A 15230-nucleotide genomic window follows, 5' to 3' on the forward strand; every position below is an offset into this window, starting at 1 on the left:
GACACAGGAGCAGATGGCATTAGCCACTTGCTAGCTGAAGAGCAGTCATGCAAACGAGAGTGTTAAAAGGATATTTCTCAAATAGTGCCTTCTTTATATTAATATTCTCAGACTTGCAGACACACACGAGTCAAGGCCAGGAGCTAAGAGGGTCAGCTTCAGGTCTCTGAATGTGCCACTCGAAAGAAATTCTTAACCTTCAGAACTTTGTATTTTTATAAACAAGGTTCACCTCTCTCCTCTAATTCAGGCACATGGGATGCTGAGGCCAGAGCCTAATACTGTATCTAGCATAGCAGATAAATCTCCATGGGAACAATTAGTATTATCTACACTTGATAAACAGTCTCACGCTAAATCTATGTCCCAAAGGGTGTCATATTCTACTTTAAGAGATTTAATTAAAGTAGATATTGTTCTGACGATGAATAGTGAGGCGCAGGCATGACTGGTGCTATTTTTCATAGGGGATGAACTGAGACCTTAGGAATTTTCACTGCTAGCAAATCAATAATGAGGGTTTGAGGTCTCTTTGGGGAATTTCCACAGCTTCTTCTGGTCCAGCAGATAAATTCTTTGTAAAATGTTGCCCAGCAGTTGTGGTAGAGCAGAGGCACTTTTCCATTTCTATTCCAGAGTGCTTGCAGAAACTGTTCTCAGTTCTGGAGCTTTCATGGAAAGTGCAAGATAGATCTGACCTTCTCCTTGGGGAAACTGCACTTCCCTGAGACACATTCTTCAACTTAAGAGCAGGACAGAGGATATATTGGTTGGCATCGCTACGTATTTTACAAATGGGGAGAAGGATCAGCACATTTTGAAAATGATTACTATATAGGTTCCAAAATAGCCCCAGAGAGTGTTGGGCAGTGCTTTCTCACAAGATGTCCTGTGGAACATAATAATTACACCCCTTCCCCCACAAAAAAAGCCACAAAAAGGCTACCTTCATCTACTTTTCCATCCAGTAATTATTTTTTCCAGTGTTGCACACTACGTGTCTTTCCATCTTTTGGTTCAATACATTTTTTACTGCCTTGAAACCAAGTGGCAGACCTTCAGCAGTGACATTTGGACCCACCTAGCTTTGCAAATTGTTCTTGTGAGTAAGAGCAGCAAAAAAGACATTTTGTAGCAATTCATGGGCTAGTCAGCAATGTTTGGCGGTTCAGAGCCCTTGGGCCAAATTTGCTGCTGATTTAAGTAGCTACCAGTGGGCCATGATGCAACCTCTGAATATCATTCCTGCTTGAGCCCCTGGGCATCTTCAGCTGCACACGAATGACTGTTTCTGAACCCTTGCCTTATTGTAAGGTTTGTGTAGAGGCTTTAACTGATGGTGCATAACATTTGAGAAGACAATGTGTTGTGGCAGGTGAAAGAACACAGAACTGTTACGGCAACTGTGAAAAAGGGGGAGGGCAGGGGATGCTTCAGGAAAGCGTTGCAAATGCCAGTTTCACTGTCTCTGGACACAAATTTCTGTGCATGGCAGTAAAAATCATCATCTGGTGTCAGGTCTGAAGTGGTGTCTGTGTCCTGGCCAATTCCAGAGCAAGCATGGAAATCCTGAACTGAAGTGCCTGAAAGGGCCATCTCTTCAGCCTCCTCTTGCCCCGACGCCCAGCCTGGGAGACCAGCTGTGTCCCCAGCAGATACCTCATGTGCAGGCAGTTGGTAGGCAAGTGTCTTCCGTAGTGCACAGGCAGAAGCAGTCAGTGATGATACCTTTATTAGGGAGCTTCACACTGAGAAAGCTCATCTGAGGGATAACAAAATTCAATCAGGGCTTTGCATCATCTCAGCATAGCTTGTAATGTTGAAAATCTGGTTTTGTCCCAGTCTGTGTTGCAGCATGGGAAGTGTAGTCCTGCTAGTTCCCCAGGGCAGCCCAGACTTGCTCTCATCTGGAGTATCTGGACCTGTACTATTACAGTAACATGTTAAGATTTGCAAGTTGTGATGCTAGGACAGACAGCAAAGCTGCTAAGGTAACTTGAAGCCTAGTGCTCCTGTCTTTGTTGTGTTTATTTGTGTGACAGAGCAGGGTGAAAACTGCCAACTAAATATCTGACGTTCCATTTCTGCATTTTACTTTTTTGCACTCACTTCAGCACCCATGTGATGTGCATGTCTCTAGAGAAAGTTATTAAAGCCCAGGAAAAAATAGGATATTCTCAGAGGAATCGCAGCAGAGAACAACTCCCTCCACACATCCCAGCTTTGGCAGCCTTTCCACCTGCCTGTGGGGTAGTGAGCAGGGACTTTTTCCCTGTGAACCTCCTTGTTATTTTAGCACTTAGGACTTATCTTCACAGTTCAGCACTAAAGACTGAAGCATGTCAACAAACAAGACTGACTGTATCTCTTCTCCATTGCTGGCTCCTCGCCACTGCTCTGTTACCTGTTGAGCATCTCTCAGTTTATGGCATCCTTAGGAGTCGGAAGCAAAAGGGTTTGCTTGTGCAGGGGCTCAGTTCCTACCCCGACCTCCATACAAGTGGCGACCTGAGGAAAGTTTGAAGCATGCCCTGGATATTGCTATTTGGATAACGCAAAAGCAGAGCTGCAGATCCCAGGCCTAGCCTGCTCCCTGTGCCTGGCTCTCCTTCAGATGCCTTTCCAGGGTCTTCTTCCTAGCTCCAACACTGAATATTAGAGCAGTGCTAATAAGCTGCCCTTGTCACAGCGAGCCGGCAGCCTTCTACAGGGCTCTGCCACCTGCTAAAATGGTGAATTGGAGAGAGAGTTCGGTGCTTCCTGTGCTGCCTGCGTCAGCCTGAACAACAGGCCCAGCTGGTGAAAGATTTGTTTTACTTCGAGTAATTTTTCTTTCATGGAGCTGTCTTCCCTCTCCCAAGGCTGCTGTTGGAAAGAGCACGTTTTTACTGCGTGATCTCTGCCTGGGTCATGTGTTAGGTGCCATGAATTAACTTGCTCCTGCTCTTCCATTGCCATTTTTTGGCATGTTGCATCTCTGCAGCCTCTGTCAGGAATCGGGTGCTCTCCTGCCATGCTGGATAGTCACCCAGGGGAAAGAAATGTGTTGGTTTATCACAGCCGGGCTGCAACCTCTGGTCTCTCCAGTTCTCTTTGCCCTGTTTGTCTCCATCTCCAGGACCTCCTTGAGTTTCGGGCTTTGCAGAGGCACTGCCAGAAGGCTGGGGCTGCGGCAGCCCCTGGCCACGAGCGTGCTGCAGCCAGGGGGAGAGCCGATGCACGGCTTTCGGGTGTGCTGCTGGCAGCCGTGGGCATGGTGATGGGCCTCACACCTGTGGAGCCACGGTTTGGGGATGCGAATTTGGGAGCCCTGCGTGCGATCGGCTGGCGAGGTGCGTAACCCCTCAGGTTGCCTCGCCAGGCGGGGGATGTTCGACAGTAACCGTGCGTCAGCTGGTGGATGCGGGAGCGACACCCGTTCAAAGCAGACAGGATTTTACACCAAAAGCTTATTGTGTGCTGCAGCCCCGTGAGACAGGAAACAAAGGCCCATTCATCTGCTGCGAGGGGGAAGCGCGGCCATCTGGATTCCTCCCCGAACCGTGGGCTGCAAGGAGCTGCGCGCAGCTCAGCCCCGTGTGCTCCTGCCTCCAGCCGCGGGGTTCGCGGCAATGACCTTCGTGCTGCCCCGTCGCTGCGAGGCGCAGCGAGCGCGGCTCGGCCCTCTGCTGCGGTTTGCTCTTCTTTAACTAAAGATTTATGGCTGTCAGTGGAGTGCACGTTAGCCGAACCACCTGAGGGAGGGCCCGGAGCCAAACTGTCGTCTCCAGCGCTGCTATTTTCAGTGTGAGTTTTCAGCAGCAGCTGTCTGCTGCATGAGCCTGTCCTTTTCCCGTTTCAGATTCTGTACAACAGCCAGAGCGTGGAGGTGGACGGCCACTCAATGAAGAAACTCATAAGCGACCTCCAGCCGGACACGGACTATTCTTTTGTGCTAATGAACCGTGGAAGCAGCGCTGGGGGGCTCCAGCACCTCGTCTCAATCCGCACTGCGCCTGATGTCTTGCAAAGCAAACCCATCGCCACAAATAAGTACATACAGGAAGGAAAGTTCACGCTCGCCCTTCCCAAAGTCCAGACCACTGTGCCAGTTAGGTAGGTGCTGTCCAAAGGTGGCAAAGGCAGGGTGGGGGATGGAGGCAGGAATGGCGCAGGGCAGGCCTGTGCCAACCTGTGGATTTTGTAACCCAGGAGTGAATTTCAGAGCGGCAATACAGAGCCAGGCATTTTTCTGTAACATGGGATCATGCCGCTGGCTCTTTCTGAGCAAATATTTATGTGCAATAAAATTAAGACAATTCTGTGACAGTTTGCCCTCACCCTGGTGGGTATACTCCAGATGCTACCAGCAAAAACACAGTTGAGGATCAGGAGGGACTTTCTCTGATGCTGTATAATATCCTTTAAATAAATAATGCCTAAAGCCTCAAGGAGATTAAAAAGCGAGTTTGTGGAAGTCTTATTCGTTACTGTGGTATCCTTGTGCTGAAGCAGAATTTCCCCAGGGCTCTTGCTACAATCCGATTATATAAATGTCCTTCTCGCAGCTCCTACACCACCCTCTGGAGCACAGTCTGTAGATAGTCATTAACCTAATGAGTGCTAATGGGAGTGTTCTCTTCTTTGGTGTAGCTGGAAAACTGGCCTCTTATTTACTAAACCCTTTTGCTGTTTAGAGGGCAGGGAGAGGAGCAGGCATTCCTTGGGAAGGCATGTGACACATGTTATTTGGTGACCTTCCAGAGAGATGACTTAGGGTCCAGAGCTTAAGCTATTCCCTGACCTTTCCTTCCTTCTCAGGTGGTACTACATCGTGGTTGTGCCAGCGGATCAGAGCACCAGCAGCCCGACTGCTCGGTGGCGGACACCTGATGAGATGGAGCTGGACCAGGTAAGAGTCTGTAGTAGCTGCCTAGTGGAAGTCCCTCCAAGGTCACCTGGTATGCTTTGCCCAGGCCACCTGGGAACAGCACGGATGCGGTGATGTCTGTGCAGGCTGGATGTCCTAGACTGGGCTGTGAGATATGCAGTGTGTACTCAGCCTTGCTTGGCTGGTGACAACATGTAGGGAGGAGTCTGGAGTCAAGTGTGGGAGATGCCACCTCCCAGAATGCGCCCCACTAGGAGACCACACTTAAGGGTCTTGTAGCTCTGAGCTGGACAGATCCTGTCTCAGGATGTACATTCCTTGCAGCCCTTTTCATCTGAAGTAATCCAGCTGATTCTGAAAACAGGCTCAGAGAGAAAGGCAGTTTTCAACTTATTAAGCCATTATGTCAGGAGGCTTTTCTTCTTCGTGGATAGGACCCAGGCTTGCAGTTTAGTAAAGAGATCGCTTTGGATTCTGCCAAAACCCACCAAGTTCTGAGCATCTGCAAAGTTCCCTTCACACATACTTGTTAAAGGCTTTGAGTGTTGAGCAGCCCATTCATCCCAAGATGCAGCCTGACTGAGCAGGAGTCCTCTGAGCACCAACAGCATGGTGCATCTGTGGGTGTCAGGGGAGTCCCACACAGGGGGTTTTCTGGGCTGCTTCTTCTCCCCCCTCCCCACAAACTAGTAAGGAAAAATTCCAAGAAATCACACACTGGAAGGTCCATTAAGAGAAGAGTTGCAAACTTGAAGCACTCAGAAATTACCAAGTGCTGGAAGCTGCAAGTCAGCCCTTGCTTATCATTAATCTTTAATTACACGATTGCACAGTCTTTTCCATGGGGTCCCATCCTCACTCTGTGTACGGGCAGATCTGTTCTGCGCGTGAGGCAGGACTGAGTAATGGAGAGCCATCGTCTGTAGGTCTTCTGCATCATTTCTTTGCAGAAGTTGGAAGATGTTACAAGAAAGAGGAGAGTGGGATGAGAATGGATGATTTAGTTTTGAGCATTAGGTACTTGAAAGCTATCCAGAGAACTGGTTTCTGTCTCCAGTTGTTTCACCTAGTCCCACTGTGGTCCTGGGGAAATGATTTAAAACAAAATTTTCATTAGCAGCCAATTGACGTGCACGTCCTCAGTTTGAGATCCTGGAGCCTTATTTGCAAAACCTAAGCATCCCCAGCTGCAGATGAAGTGAATAGGAGTTCTGCTGGATATATTCAGTGGTATGAAAAATGCTAAGTTTTCTTTAAAAACAAAACAAGCCGATGGCTTTTCAATTTGACATTCGAAATTAGTGGACATTTTTTACATTAATGTCCCTGCGCCTCTGTTTTCCATCTGTAAAATGAGGATAATCACTTTCATCTCACCTCATACGGGTGTTTGCAAGATAAGATCGTTAATGTTTGCGAAGCACTCGTAGTATTATAGTGATCAGCACCGTAGAAAAGCCCACGAGGAAATTATTAATTTTGTCTTCAGAGCTGGGTTTGAATAGTAAGCAATAAACAAGGCCTCAGGCTGCATAATGCAAAGAAGAAAACAAAATATAGAATAGCTGCTCTTTGATTAAGCACTGTCTGTCCTGTGTATTGAACAAAGCAGGGGAGTTAGAGAAAAGATAGTGTGTGACCATGTAGCCAAGGATTGTAACACAACACACATAAATAAGATGGCTGAATTAATTTTGCACAGGCAATATTAATTCTGACATTTTCTAATTTTTGAGGGTCTGAGCTTTGAAAACCTGGCATTCCTATGGTGTCACTTTTTGGTGTGTGTTTCATAAATAGGTGGCAGTAGCACCCAGCAGCCTTGATCACACCTGGAACCTTACCTGTTCTGTGCCATGAATCTGCACACACGTAGCCACGCTTTCTGCCCCAAAGAGCCTAGATGTCATTTCAGCCAAGACACCAGCAGTGTGTGTAGGGAGCAAAACCCACAGAGTATCTTCCTGCCTTTTTCCCCTGTGGCTCTGAGGATATTTGTGAAACTGAAATTTCTCCATCTTTTTTTCATGATTTTGCAATGATAAGCCATGGCTTTTCCTGAGTTGCTCCAACGCAAGGCTCCTTAAGAGGGCAGGAGTGGTCTCTCGGAGGGGGTGGGAGAGTGGAGGGCACCTTATCCAGCTTCTCCTGTTCAGATGTGAGGGAGCTCAGCAGTGCGACTTTGTGTGAATATCACTGTCCCCAGCCCACCGTAGCTCTGACGTTCCCTGCCTGCACTGACAATGCTGCACTGACACATTCTTCTGTGAAATGTATTTCATGCCTCCTTCTTCATTTTAAATTAGAATTTCTGTTCCAAGCCTGATGTTCGTTTTCATTCATTAGAAAAACATCTTTAAACATCCGAGAGCCTTTCTTAGTAGTGTAATTGAATTTTTGTGCGTTTATATCCTTTTTCATGAATTTGTGGCTGACTATGAAATTTGCCATTTTTACTCTGAACGTCCCATGAAATCTGTTATCGCTCTGTGTGATTTACGCAAAGCCCTGCCTGCAACCCAGCAGCAGGTGAAATATTGAAGCACCAACAGAAGGGAAAGACACAGCAAATGTCACTTTTTCCCTATACATCAGCGTCAGCTGTAATTCATGTCCGGTGGCTGCAGGGAGTGCGAGTTGCTGCCCGTATCGATGGCTGGGCTGCAGAGCGTGGCCTGGTTCCCGAGCAGCCCGTTGGGATGTGCGAACCCCGAGCGGCACAGCCAGCCTGTCTCAGCCCTAAAATTCGCTGCGTCAGCGCCGCACCTTGGGACTCTCCCGAAGCCGGAGGCGGAGGCACTTGCAGCGTGGGTGCCTGCACGGGTGCCCCAGCAATGCCTCAGCAGATGTGCGTCCCTCTGGTTTCGTTGTGCCACCCTGTCCAAATCAAACCCAGTGTCTTTTCCTCCCTTCCCCTCCGCCCGGCTGAGCCCTGTAAAGGGTAAGGTAACAAACGGCTGCCTTACATTACGTCAGGTCCTTGCCGCGGCAATGGTCATGAAGTCATCAGTGCAGCATCCCGCCTAGGTGCACGGTCAGAAAGGGGAGCAGATGGCGCTGGGAGGGGACCTGCGTTAAAGTTGCCTTCCAAGTCAGAGCACAGATAGAGGCAGCTCTGGGGCGCGCTTGCCTTTTCCTTATTTTTAAGCCTCTAAGGTGGCACTCTGTGCGTGTCTGAGCATAAGATAGTGTCATGCACAGGGCAAAGCGATGGTGATGCACCTTCTCTGTCCTCAGCTGCTGGAAGCCATAAGCCAAGGGAGTCAGAGCAGGCGCCAGCGGCGCCAAGCAGACAGGCTCAAGCCCTACATTGCTGCTCAAGTGGATGTGTTGCCCGAGACCTTCACGCTGGGGGACGAGAAGAACTACAAAGGTTTCTACAACAAGCCCCTGTCTCAAGACCTGAGTTATCGCTGCTTTGTGCTGGCCTCATTGGAGGATGGAGACACAGTAAGGACTTTTTGTTGGGGGGGGCATAGTCTTTGCTAGCAGAGGTGGGGTGGGCTCAGTGCGGGGAGGGTGAAAATTGCTGTGAGCTGGTATGATTGAGTTTTCTCCAAAGAGAAGAGAGCGAGGCTGTGTAGCTGGTGTCAGCAAGATGAGGCATCCGTGGGAGTTGACTTGATAGATGGTGTTTTTGGAAGGAAATGGCATGTATGTTTGACATAACAGATGAGAGTGGAGGGCAATGTTAGCACACATGTTCTACACAAGCTCATTGTGGCTTGCTGGGCTGTTCCCAGAGCAGAGCTCAACACGTGCTTGGTATGGAGTACTTTCTAAAGCCGCTTTGGTTCAAATTAAATGATTGTGGAAAACAGCCCCTCCAAATCCTGTCCTGTGCAGTGGTTGCTGAGATTTTGCAGCGAACAGGATGCTCTTTCTGCAAACCTGCCTTTACAGTCGCTTCTCTGACCAGAATCTCCCTTTCAGTTGACGTATGGAGAAGCGAATCTGTCTCCCATCGCAGTCTGTTGCCAGCATGGCAAAGCTGTGCAAGTGCCTGCGGCACGGGGGTTCTCGCTCCTGTGCCTCTCCTCGCTGGAGGGAAATGGGCCGTGCCTTTGTCGGCAGCGTATCACCAAGCACGCGGGGCCTGGACACGTGAGGAGGAAGACAATAGCTGATGCAACAAGCAGGGAGCAGCACAGCGAGACCTGTGCATCAGTGTCCAGCCATAAACAGGGAGGGCAGGAGAGGTGGTGGCAGTAACAGCAGCTAGTGTGTAAATAATGGAAATAATAGAGATGCACGGATCCCTTTGCTCAGCTTCCAAGCTGCAGTTTCCTTCCTCAGCCTCATTTGCTTGTAATGGCTCATTAGGGCTGGTCACACTCTTCATTACTCATTCAGCTTGAGTGCTTCTGTGGCAAGGTGTGCACACTGATGAGGGGAGGAGAGTCACAGATTAACAACAAGGCAAGGCAGAGGCCTCAGGATGTGCTATCTTGGCATTCCCTGTCTAGAAGAGGTGACCTCGACTAAATGATCCCAGACTAACATCAGCCCCTCCCTAACACAGACCCACCACAGCCCACCAGCGAGCCACCAGCGAGCAGAATTATCACGCCCTGCTGCTAGCGACCACCTCTCTGCATTCCCCAAGGCATCACCCCCATTTTCATTTAAAGAGTGAGGCAATCTGTCCAGAGCTGTGCACCATCTCCTCCACTCAGCTCCTCTTAAATTTCTTGCTGTCTCTCTGGTGTCAGCAAGCAAGCGTAACATAGCCATTTTTCAAAGGCAAAAGGGAGTGTGGTTTAAACACCACCTCTGAGGGCAGAGGCACCTGGCAGCTCGCAGTTTGCCATTGGAAATGCCATAGAGGTAACAGTCTTTCTGATCTCTTGTGCTTCTGCCTTCTCTTGGAAGGAGGCATTTCCAGAGTGCATCTGCAAAAATACGAATTGTGGCCCCTTGCTAAAAGCTTTTGAGGTGAACATGTGTTACCTTGCTGCACAGATCAGCAGGGTCCTTCCCCCCTCCCAAATGCAGCTCGACCCTTCTGGGCAGTCGTGGGCAAAGCCTTTGTGCCTTCCCCTCTGAGTAACCATTTGCCCATATGAAGAGGAGCCCCAGGTCTTCTGCCCGACCCTTTCACCACTGGTGTAACATCTTTCTGTCTCTGCCATGCTCAAACAGTGCCGTAGCTGCCTCCCTGCCCTGTTGTTAGAGCAAGGAGTGCATAGGAATAGGCTGGTGGATTGCAGGGGCCCCACACAGTCTTTCTCCATGAGCCAAGCTGACCCAGGAGCCCACAAGTATGTCAGGGTCATTGATACAGACTCTCAGAGGGCTGAAAGGTTTCATGGCCTAAGTAGCAACACCCCCCTGGCCAGTGGCATCTTGGACCGGTGATAAATCTGAGGAGAGCAGCCAGGTTGCTGCACCTGTGCCTGCTGCCAGAAGGATGTCGCAGATAAGAGCGCTCTCTGTACTCCACGCATGTTTGAAACCAAGCTGGCTGGCATCAAGGGCATCTGTGAGAGAAGATCAAGATGTGCGTTTGTGGGACACCAGCACGCTTGATTTTTCCCTTTCTTCCCCTCACAGGCATGCAGACATGAAGTGTGTGTTTAAACTCCAGCCTTAAAGCAGGCGATTTATAGACCCACAGGCACCTCTCTGCAGTGAGCAGAACTTTCTATGGCAAGAACGGAGTGTTTCTAGTTCCCTAATGCAGGGCAGCAGGTGTTGCTTGAAAAGCCACAGGCACTGAACTGATACAGCTCTGGCCCTCTCTAATAGGGGGAAGGGATTTCTTTTTGCAGTATTTAACCCTTCTGACCCAGCAAAGCTGAGCTCTGAAGGGACAGCACAGCTACAGAAGCCTTAGCAACAGCAGTGTAACAAGCCAGGTGCAATGTCATTTCCTGCAGGAAGGGTTTGGGTCTCTGCTAATCCTGTCTTACTGGTGGGGCTAGAAAGCTGTCCCTTCAGGTTATAAATCACTGTGCTGCCAGATTGCAGAAGTCTCTGGAAAGGAATCTGTGAGCATGAGCCCCTTTCCAAGGTCTGTTTATCAGGGCTGAGACATCGGGAAGAAAACGTTCCTATCATTTTGGTCCTTTAAGAAAACCGCCTAGCCCAGCAGGGGTTTTCCTAATATAGCCCTGTCCTGGAGAGATGTGTTGATATCAGCACAGCAGGTATTACACACCACATAGGAATCATCAGCCAGCCCCACTGTGCAATTGGTTGGGATTCGAAAGCTTGTGATTTGGCTCCAAGTAAATCCAGGTCTGGCAAGTGGCTCTTAGCAGGGCTGCTCTGTTTTGGCACCCTGGGGCCAGCTCTGCTAGCCAGAAGGTTGCTGTCAGTGGGAATGTTTCACAGCAGAAGAGACCGTTTCCACAGTGTGACCTTTGCTGCTGCCGAAGGAGAGCAGATCCCTTGGTGTGCTGCCTGGGTTTGAGAAGCATGATCATTCCCTGCTAGCCAGAGGCAAGGGGAAACCTCTGCTGTTCGGGGATGTGTCTGGTGCTTTAGCCTAATGGACATTTGTTTTTCTCTCTTCCTTCTCCTGCCTGTGCCCTTCAGAAGAGGTATGCAGCCAGCCCCTACTCAGATGAGATTGTGATGGAAGTGGCTTCTGCAAAGCAGCAGGATGAGCCGGAGATGCTGTGGGTGATGGGACCCGTCCTGGCTGTGATACTAATCATCATCATTGTCATTGCTATACTCCTCTTCAAAAGGTGAGATCCAGTCCAGGGTGCTGCAGTTGGAGCTCTAGTGCATGAGCACTACAGGTGGTAGCACCTTCAAGACCCTCCTTCCAGCCTTCAGATGTGGGGTGTTTTGGTGGACGGCCCTTGGTGGTTGTGGGGAGGAGAAAGGTCTCTATCTGGCATGGCAAAAGACTGCTTTATAAAGACAGCAGAAGGGGTGGATGTGCAGAAGACAATTAATGTCAGCCCCAGGATACAGAGCTGCTGTGAATTTTGGAAACCAGCTGAGCAGTTGGACAGAGGAGAGCTGCTTTGTCCCTAAAGGCAGTCTGACCACTCTCTGGTCTCACCATTTGGATTTGTAGCCCCAGGGAAGTCTGCAGTACCAGTTCCCTGCTGAAATTTCCTGCTCTATCTCTGGCAGGTGCTCCCACCACTAAGAATTTTGATTGGGGGAACATGATCTTGGTGGTGAGAATGGGGCATGATGGGCTGAAATCCAAGTAGGAGTTCTCCTCTTGAGACCTCTCGGTCGTGACTACTGAGTCAACACCATGATGGGACAGGCCATCTGTGCTCTCTGCTGAAGCAACCGTCCACTTATGCTTAAGGGAGCAGTTCTATTAGAGCTGTAACTGTAGTGTGAAACTATTGTTAGTCTTCACGACGAGCTGCAGGTTGCATTTGCATGTGTTCTCGTAGCCTGTTCAATTACAGTAGGTCATATTCTCTATCAGCTCAGCTCTGAGGTTCTGCTCCTCCTGGACTCTCTATTTACATATGTATTTGTAGCTCGGGGAAGGGAGCTGGCTTTGTTGTCTGATTAAATGGAGCTCTGCTGTGCATGTGCAGTCAGTGCCTTTCTGTGTCAGTGATCATCTCCTTTCTTCTTTTTCTGCTCTTCTCTGGATCTAGTAAACAAGAAAGGTAGGAATCCATTTTATCTTCTTTTGCTAAAATTACAAGTCTTATTTCCCTTTTTAAAAATCAAGGCTTAAGCTAGCAAGGGGCATCTTTGTTTTTGGGGGTGTAGGGCATGCCAACCCTGTGAGTTTACAAAGACTTTGTTTCCTCAAAGGCATCAGCCTCCTATTAATTGTCAGGCTCTCACAGCTCTTAAGGAGACAGTTCCAACATAAAGACGTTCCAGATTGCTTTTGCAATTAAATTAAAAATCCAGAAATGAAAGCACCAGGAGTTATAGGTGTTTCTTTGTATTCTCAGTCACTTCAGACTGTGAGCTGTTTAGTCAAGAATGCGGGTGCCATCAGTCTGTAGTAAGGAACTTTTAAGAGAATACCAGGCAACTGTAAGAAACACTGTGTTTGCTTGGCTCTAAGGAGAGAAAATGGCCTCATCCCCATCTTCCCCAGTCTGTCTGTACCTGGCTCCCTCAGATGCTGTGCCCAGCTTGGCTTAGCTTTGCTTTGTCACAGAGACTTGTGTGGGTTGAGCAGGAGGAAGTAGCACCGGCCCACTGTGCTTGGCACCTGACTTTTATGTCCCTGCTGCATCTTAGTCCATGCGGCAACAGCATATCCACTTGATACTTCCAGCACCGCCTGCATGCTCAGAGTGATGCTGTATTATCCTACACCTTTTTGCTGCCCAGCTTCTCTTTGGGGGGATTTTCTTCCAGAGATAATTGTGCAGCATATTCACAACTTTACATCTACAATGGGAATGAATTGATCCTGAAGAGCAGTAGTAGTTTGGGATCAGGAGGGTCTGGGTTTGTTTAACAGTGACCCTGACGAGGCTAATGTGAGAGACAAACATTAATTATCTGCTGTGCCCCTTCCCTGGGAAAGCTGGACCACCTTGCTCCAGGGCTGAGGGACTGGCACACAGTAGCGCATGGCACATCCTGCCACACTCCTGAGGGGAGGAACAGTGCTTTATTTGTTTGCCATTTATTTTTCTTTCTTTCTATCAGTGCTCTGAGTCCTTGAGCTCTTTTGTCTCAGTCCAGGCAGCTAGAAGGCTTCTGAGACAGTTAGATGACTCAGAGTAGCATAAGACTCACAAGCTGGTCCTCCCCATTGATCGGCTCCAGTGTTTGATACTCCACTGGCTGCAGACAGAGCTTGCTCGCAGTCTGAGCCTCAGAGGGAACACAGGTTTCATTCGCTGTGATTTATGCACTAAATTTCACTTAATTTCTTAGCATCAGTGCCAGCAACAGTGTGCACAGCCCCCTGTGGTAGTGATAATGCCCTGTGCCTGCGCAGTGTTTCTGGTTGTGTGTGGCTTAGGGTCACCCACGATCCTGAAACGTGGCTGCTTCTGTGCAGAACACAGCAACTCTTCAGGATGCTTTGAAATGCCTCACAACAGAGCAGAAAGCAGAGATTGACTGTTGCGATTTGCAGGATGGTAAACACATGAAAATTTGTGCAAACTAGCAGAGACGCAGCTCCCTCTCTTACAGAAAATGTCAGGTCAACAGAGGGTTTCACCACCAGGCAAAACCCGTTTGGGGCTGTAGCCCAAAGACAAAGTCTCTGAGTATTGCCGCATGCTCAGCACCTTGGCAAAGCATGAGGATCAGCGCAGGCTCAAGGAGGAGGGTGCCCCTGCTCTGCTCCTTGCAAGATGGTTCTGGAATCACATCCTGCAAAAGATAGCAAGTGCGCCCCCTCTTCTGCTCCTGCCCACCACCCCCGTTGTACTACATGGGAAAATGCAGCATATTTGTAATGTGGAGCAAGAAGTGGGACTTAGAGAATCACTAGAAACCCTTTTTGCAGTATTAGATTTCCTTAATATTCTCTTGTCCACTTTTTGATTGGATCTGTCCCTGCCTTGCCTGTGAAATTCCAGCAAGAGCCTGAGGTGGTGGCATTGCTGTAGGCATAAATATAGCATGAAGAGACAACAGTGTATTTTATTGTTCCATTAATACACGCCTTGGGTGCCTTCAACCATTCAAGACATGTATTAATGGCCCAATAAAACACACCCTGAAGAGCCTTTACACTATTATATTATGGCTTTCTATATTTAAATATTTTTAATACTTGAAAAAAATTTTGATTATATCCTTCCACTGCAGGAAATAGTTCCTAGAAAGAGTAAGAGGAAATAAGTTCTTGTGTCTGTCTGCTTTTTCTCAAATAAATATTATGCAGAATATCACATTTCCAAGCGTCTCACTAATCAAACCTCTGTCATCACTTCAGTATGATCCTTCCTGTTTCATAGATGGGAAATCGGAGGGACTGAAGAGGATGCGACTTGCCCAGCGTCCTGGGCGCTGTGTGATGGAGCTGGGTGTCTGGGACGCAGGGGAGGCCTCCGCCGTGGCCAGTCCCACAGCTCCCCGATCCTGCTGTTGGGGATGCTGCCAGCGCAGGCTGCCGCAATGGGTCTGGGCGCACGCGAGCTGCCACGGGGCCTTGCTGGGACTCACCGGCTGCCTTGTCCCCTCTGTCCCCAGGAAAAGGGCGCACTCGCCCTCCTCCAAGGACGAGCACTCCATCGGCCTGAAGGACTCGCTCCTGGCCCACTCCTCCGACCCGGTCGAGATGCGGCGGCTCAATTACCAGACTCCAGGTAGGGAGCAGCTACCCTGGTCCCCTTGGCGGGTCCGCATCGCCAGGCCCCCTTGCCAGCGGGAGTCACAGTCCTCCTCTCCCGCAGCAGCTCGGTGCTTTCTCAGTCACGACGGCGCGGCTGGGGGCTTAGGTCGA

General features: G+C 49.3%; 1 protein-coding gene across 6 annotated transcripts in view; it reads left to right on the top strand.

Annotated features, from left to right (window-relative positions):
- The window catches only part of PTPRF (protein tyrosine phosphatase receptor type F), a 398429-nt gene that overhangs the window by 348367 nt on the left and 34832 nt on the right, over positions 1-15230 (top strand). For all 6 annotated transcript variants that reach the window (XM_067301063.1, XM_067301065.1, XM_067301066.1 and 3 more), the window contains 5 exons: positions 3842-4095; positions 4801-4891; positions 8108-8320; positions 11411-11565; positions 14978-15093. In XM_067301063.1, the coding sequence (XP_067157164.1) occupies positions 3842-4095; positions 4801-4891; positions 8108-8320; positions 11411-11565; positions 14978-15093 (829 nt within the window). The remainder of the gene's footprint in view (positions 1-3841; positions 4096-4800; positions 4892-8107; positions 8321-11410; positions 11566-14977; positions 15094-15230) is intronic.

This window comes from Apteryx mantelli, chromosome 8 (genome assembly GCF_036417845.1).
Source record: "Apteryx mantelli isolate bAptMan1 chromosome 8, bAptMan1.hap1, whole genome shotgun sequence".
Lineage (NCBI taxonomy): Eukaryota > Metazoa > Chordata > Aves > Apterygiformes > Apterygidae > Apteryx > Apteryx mantelli.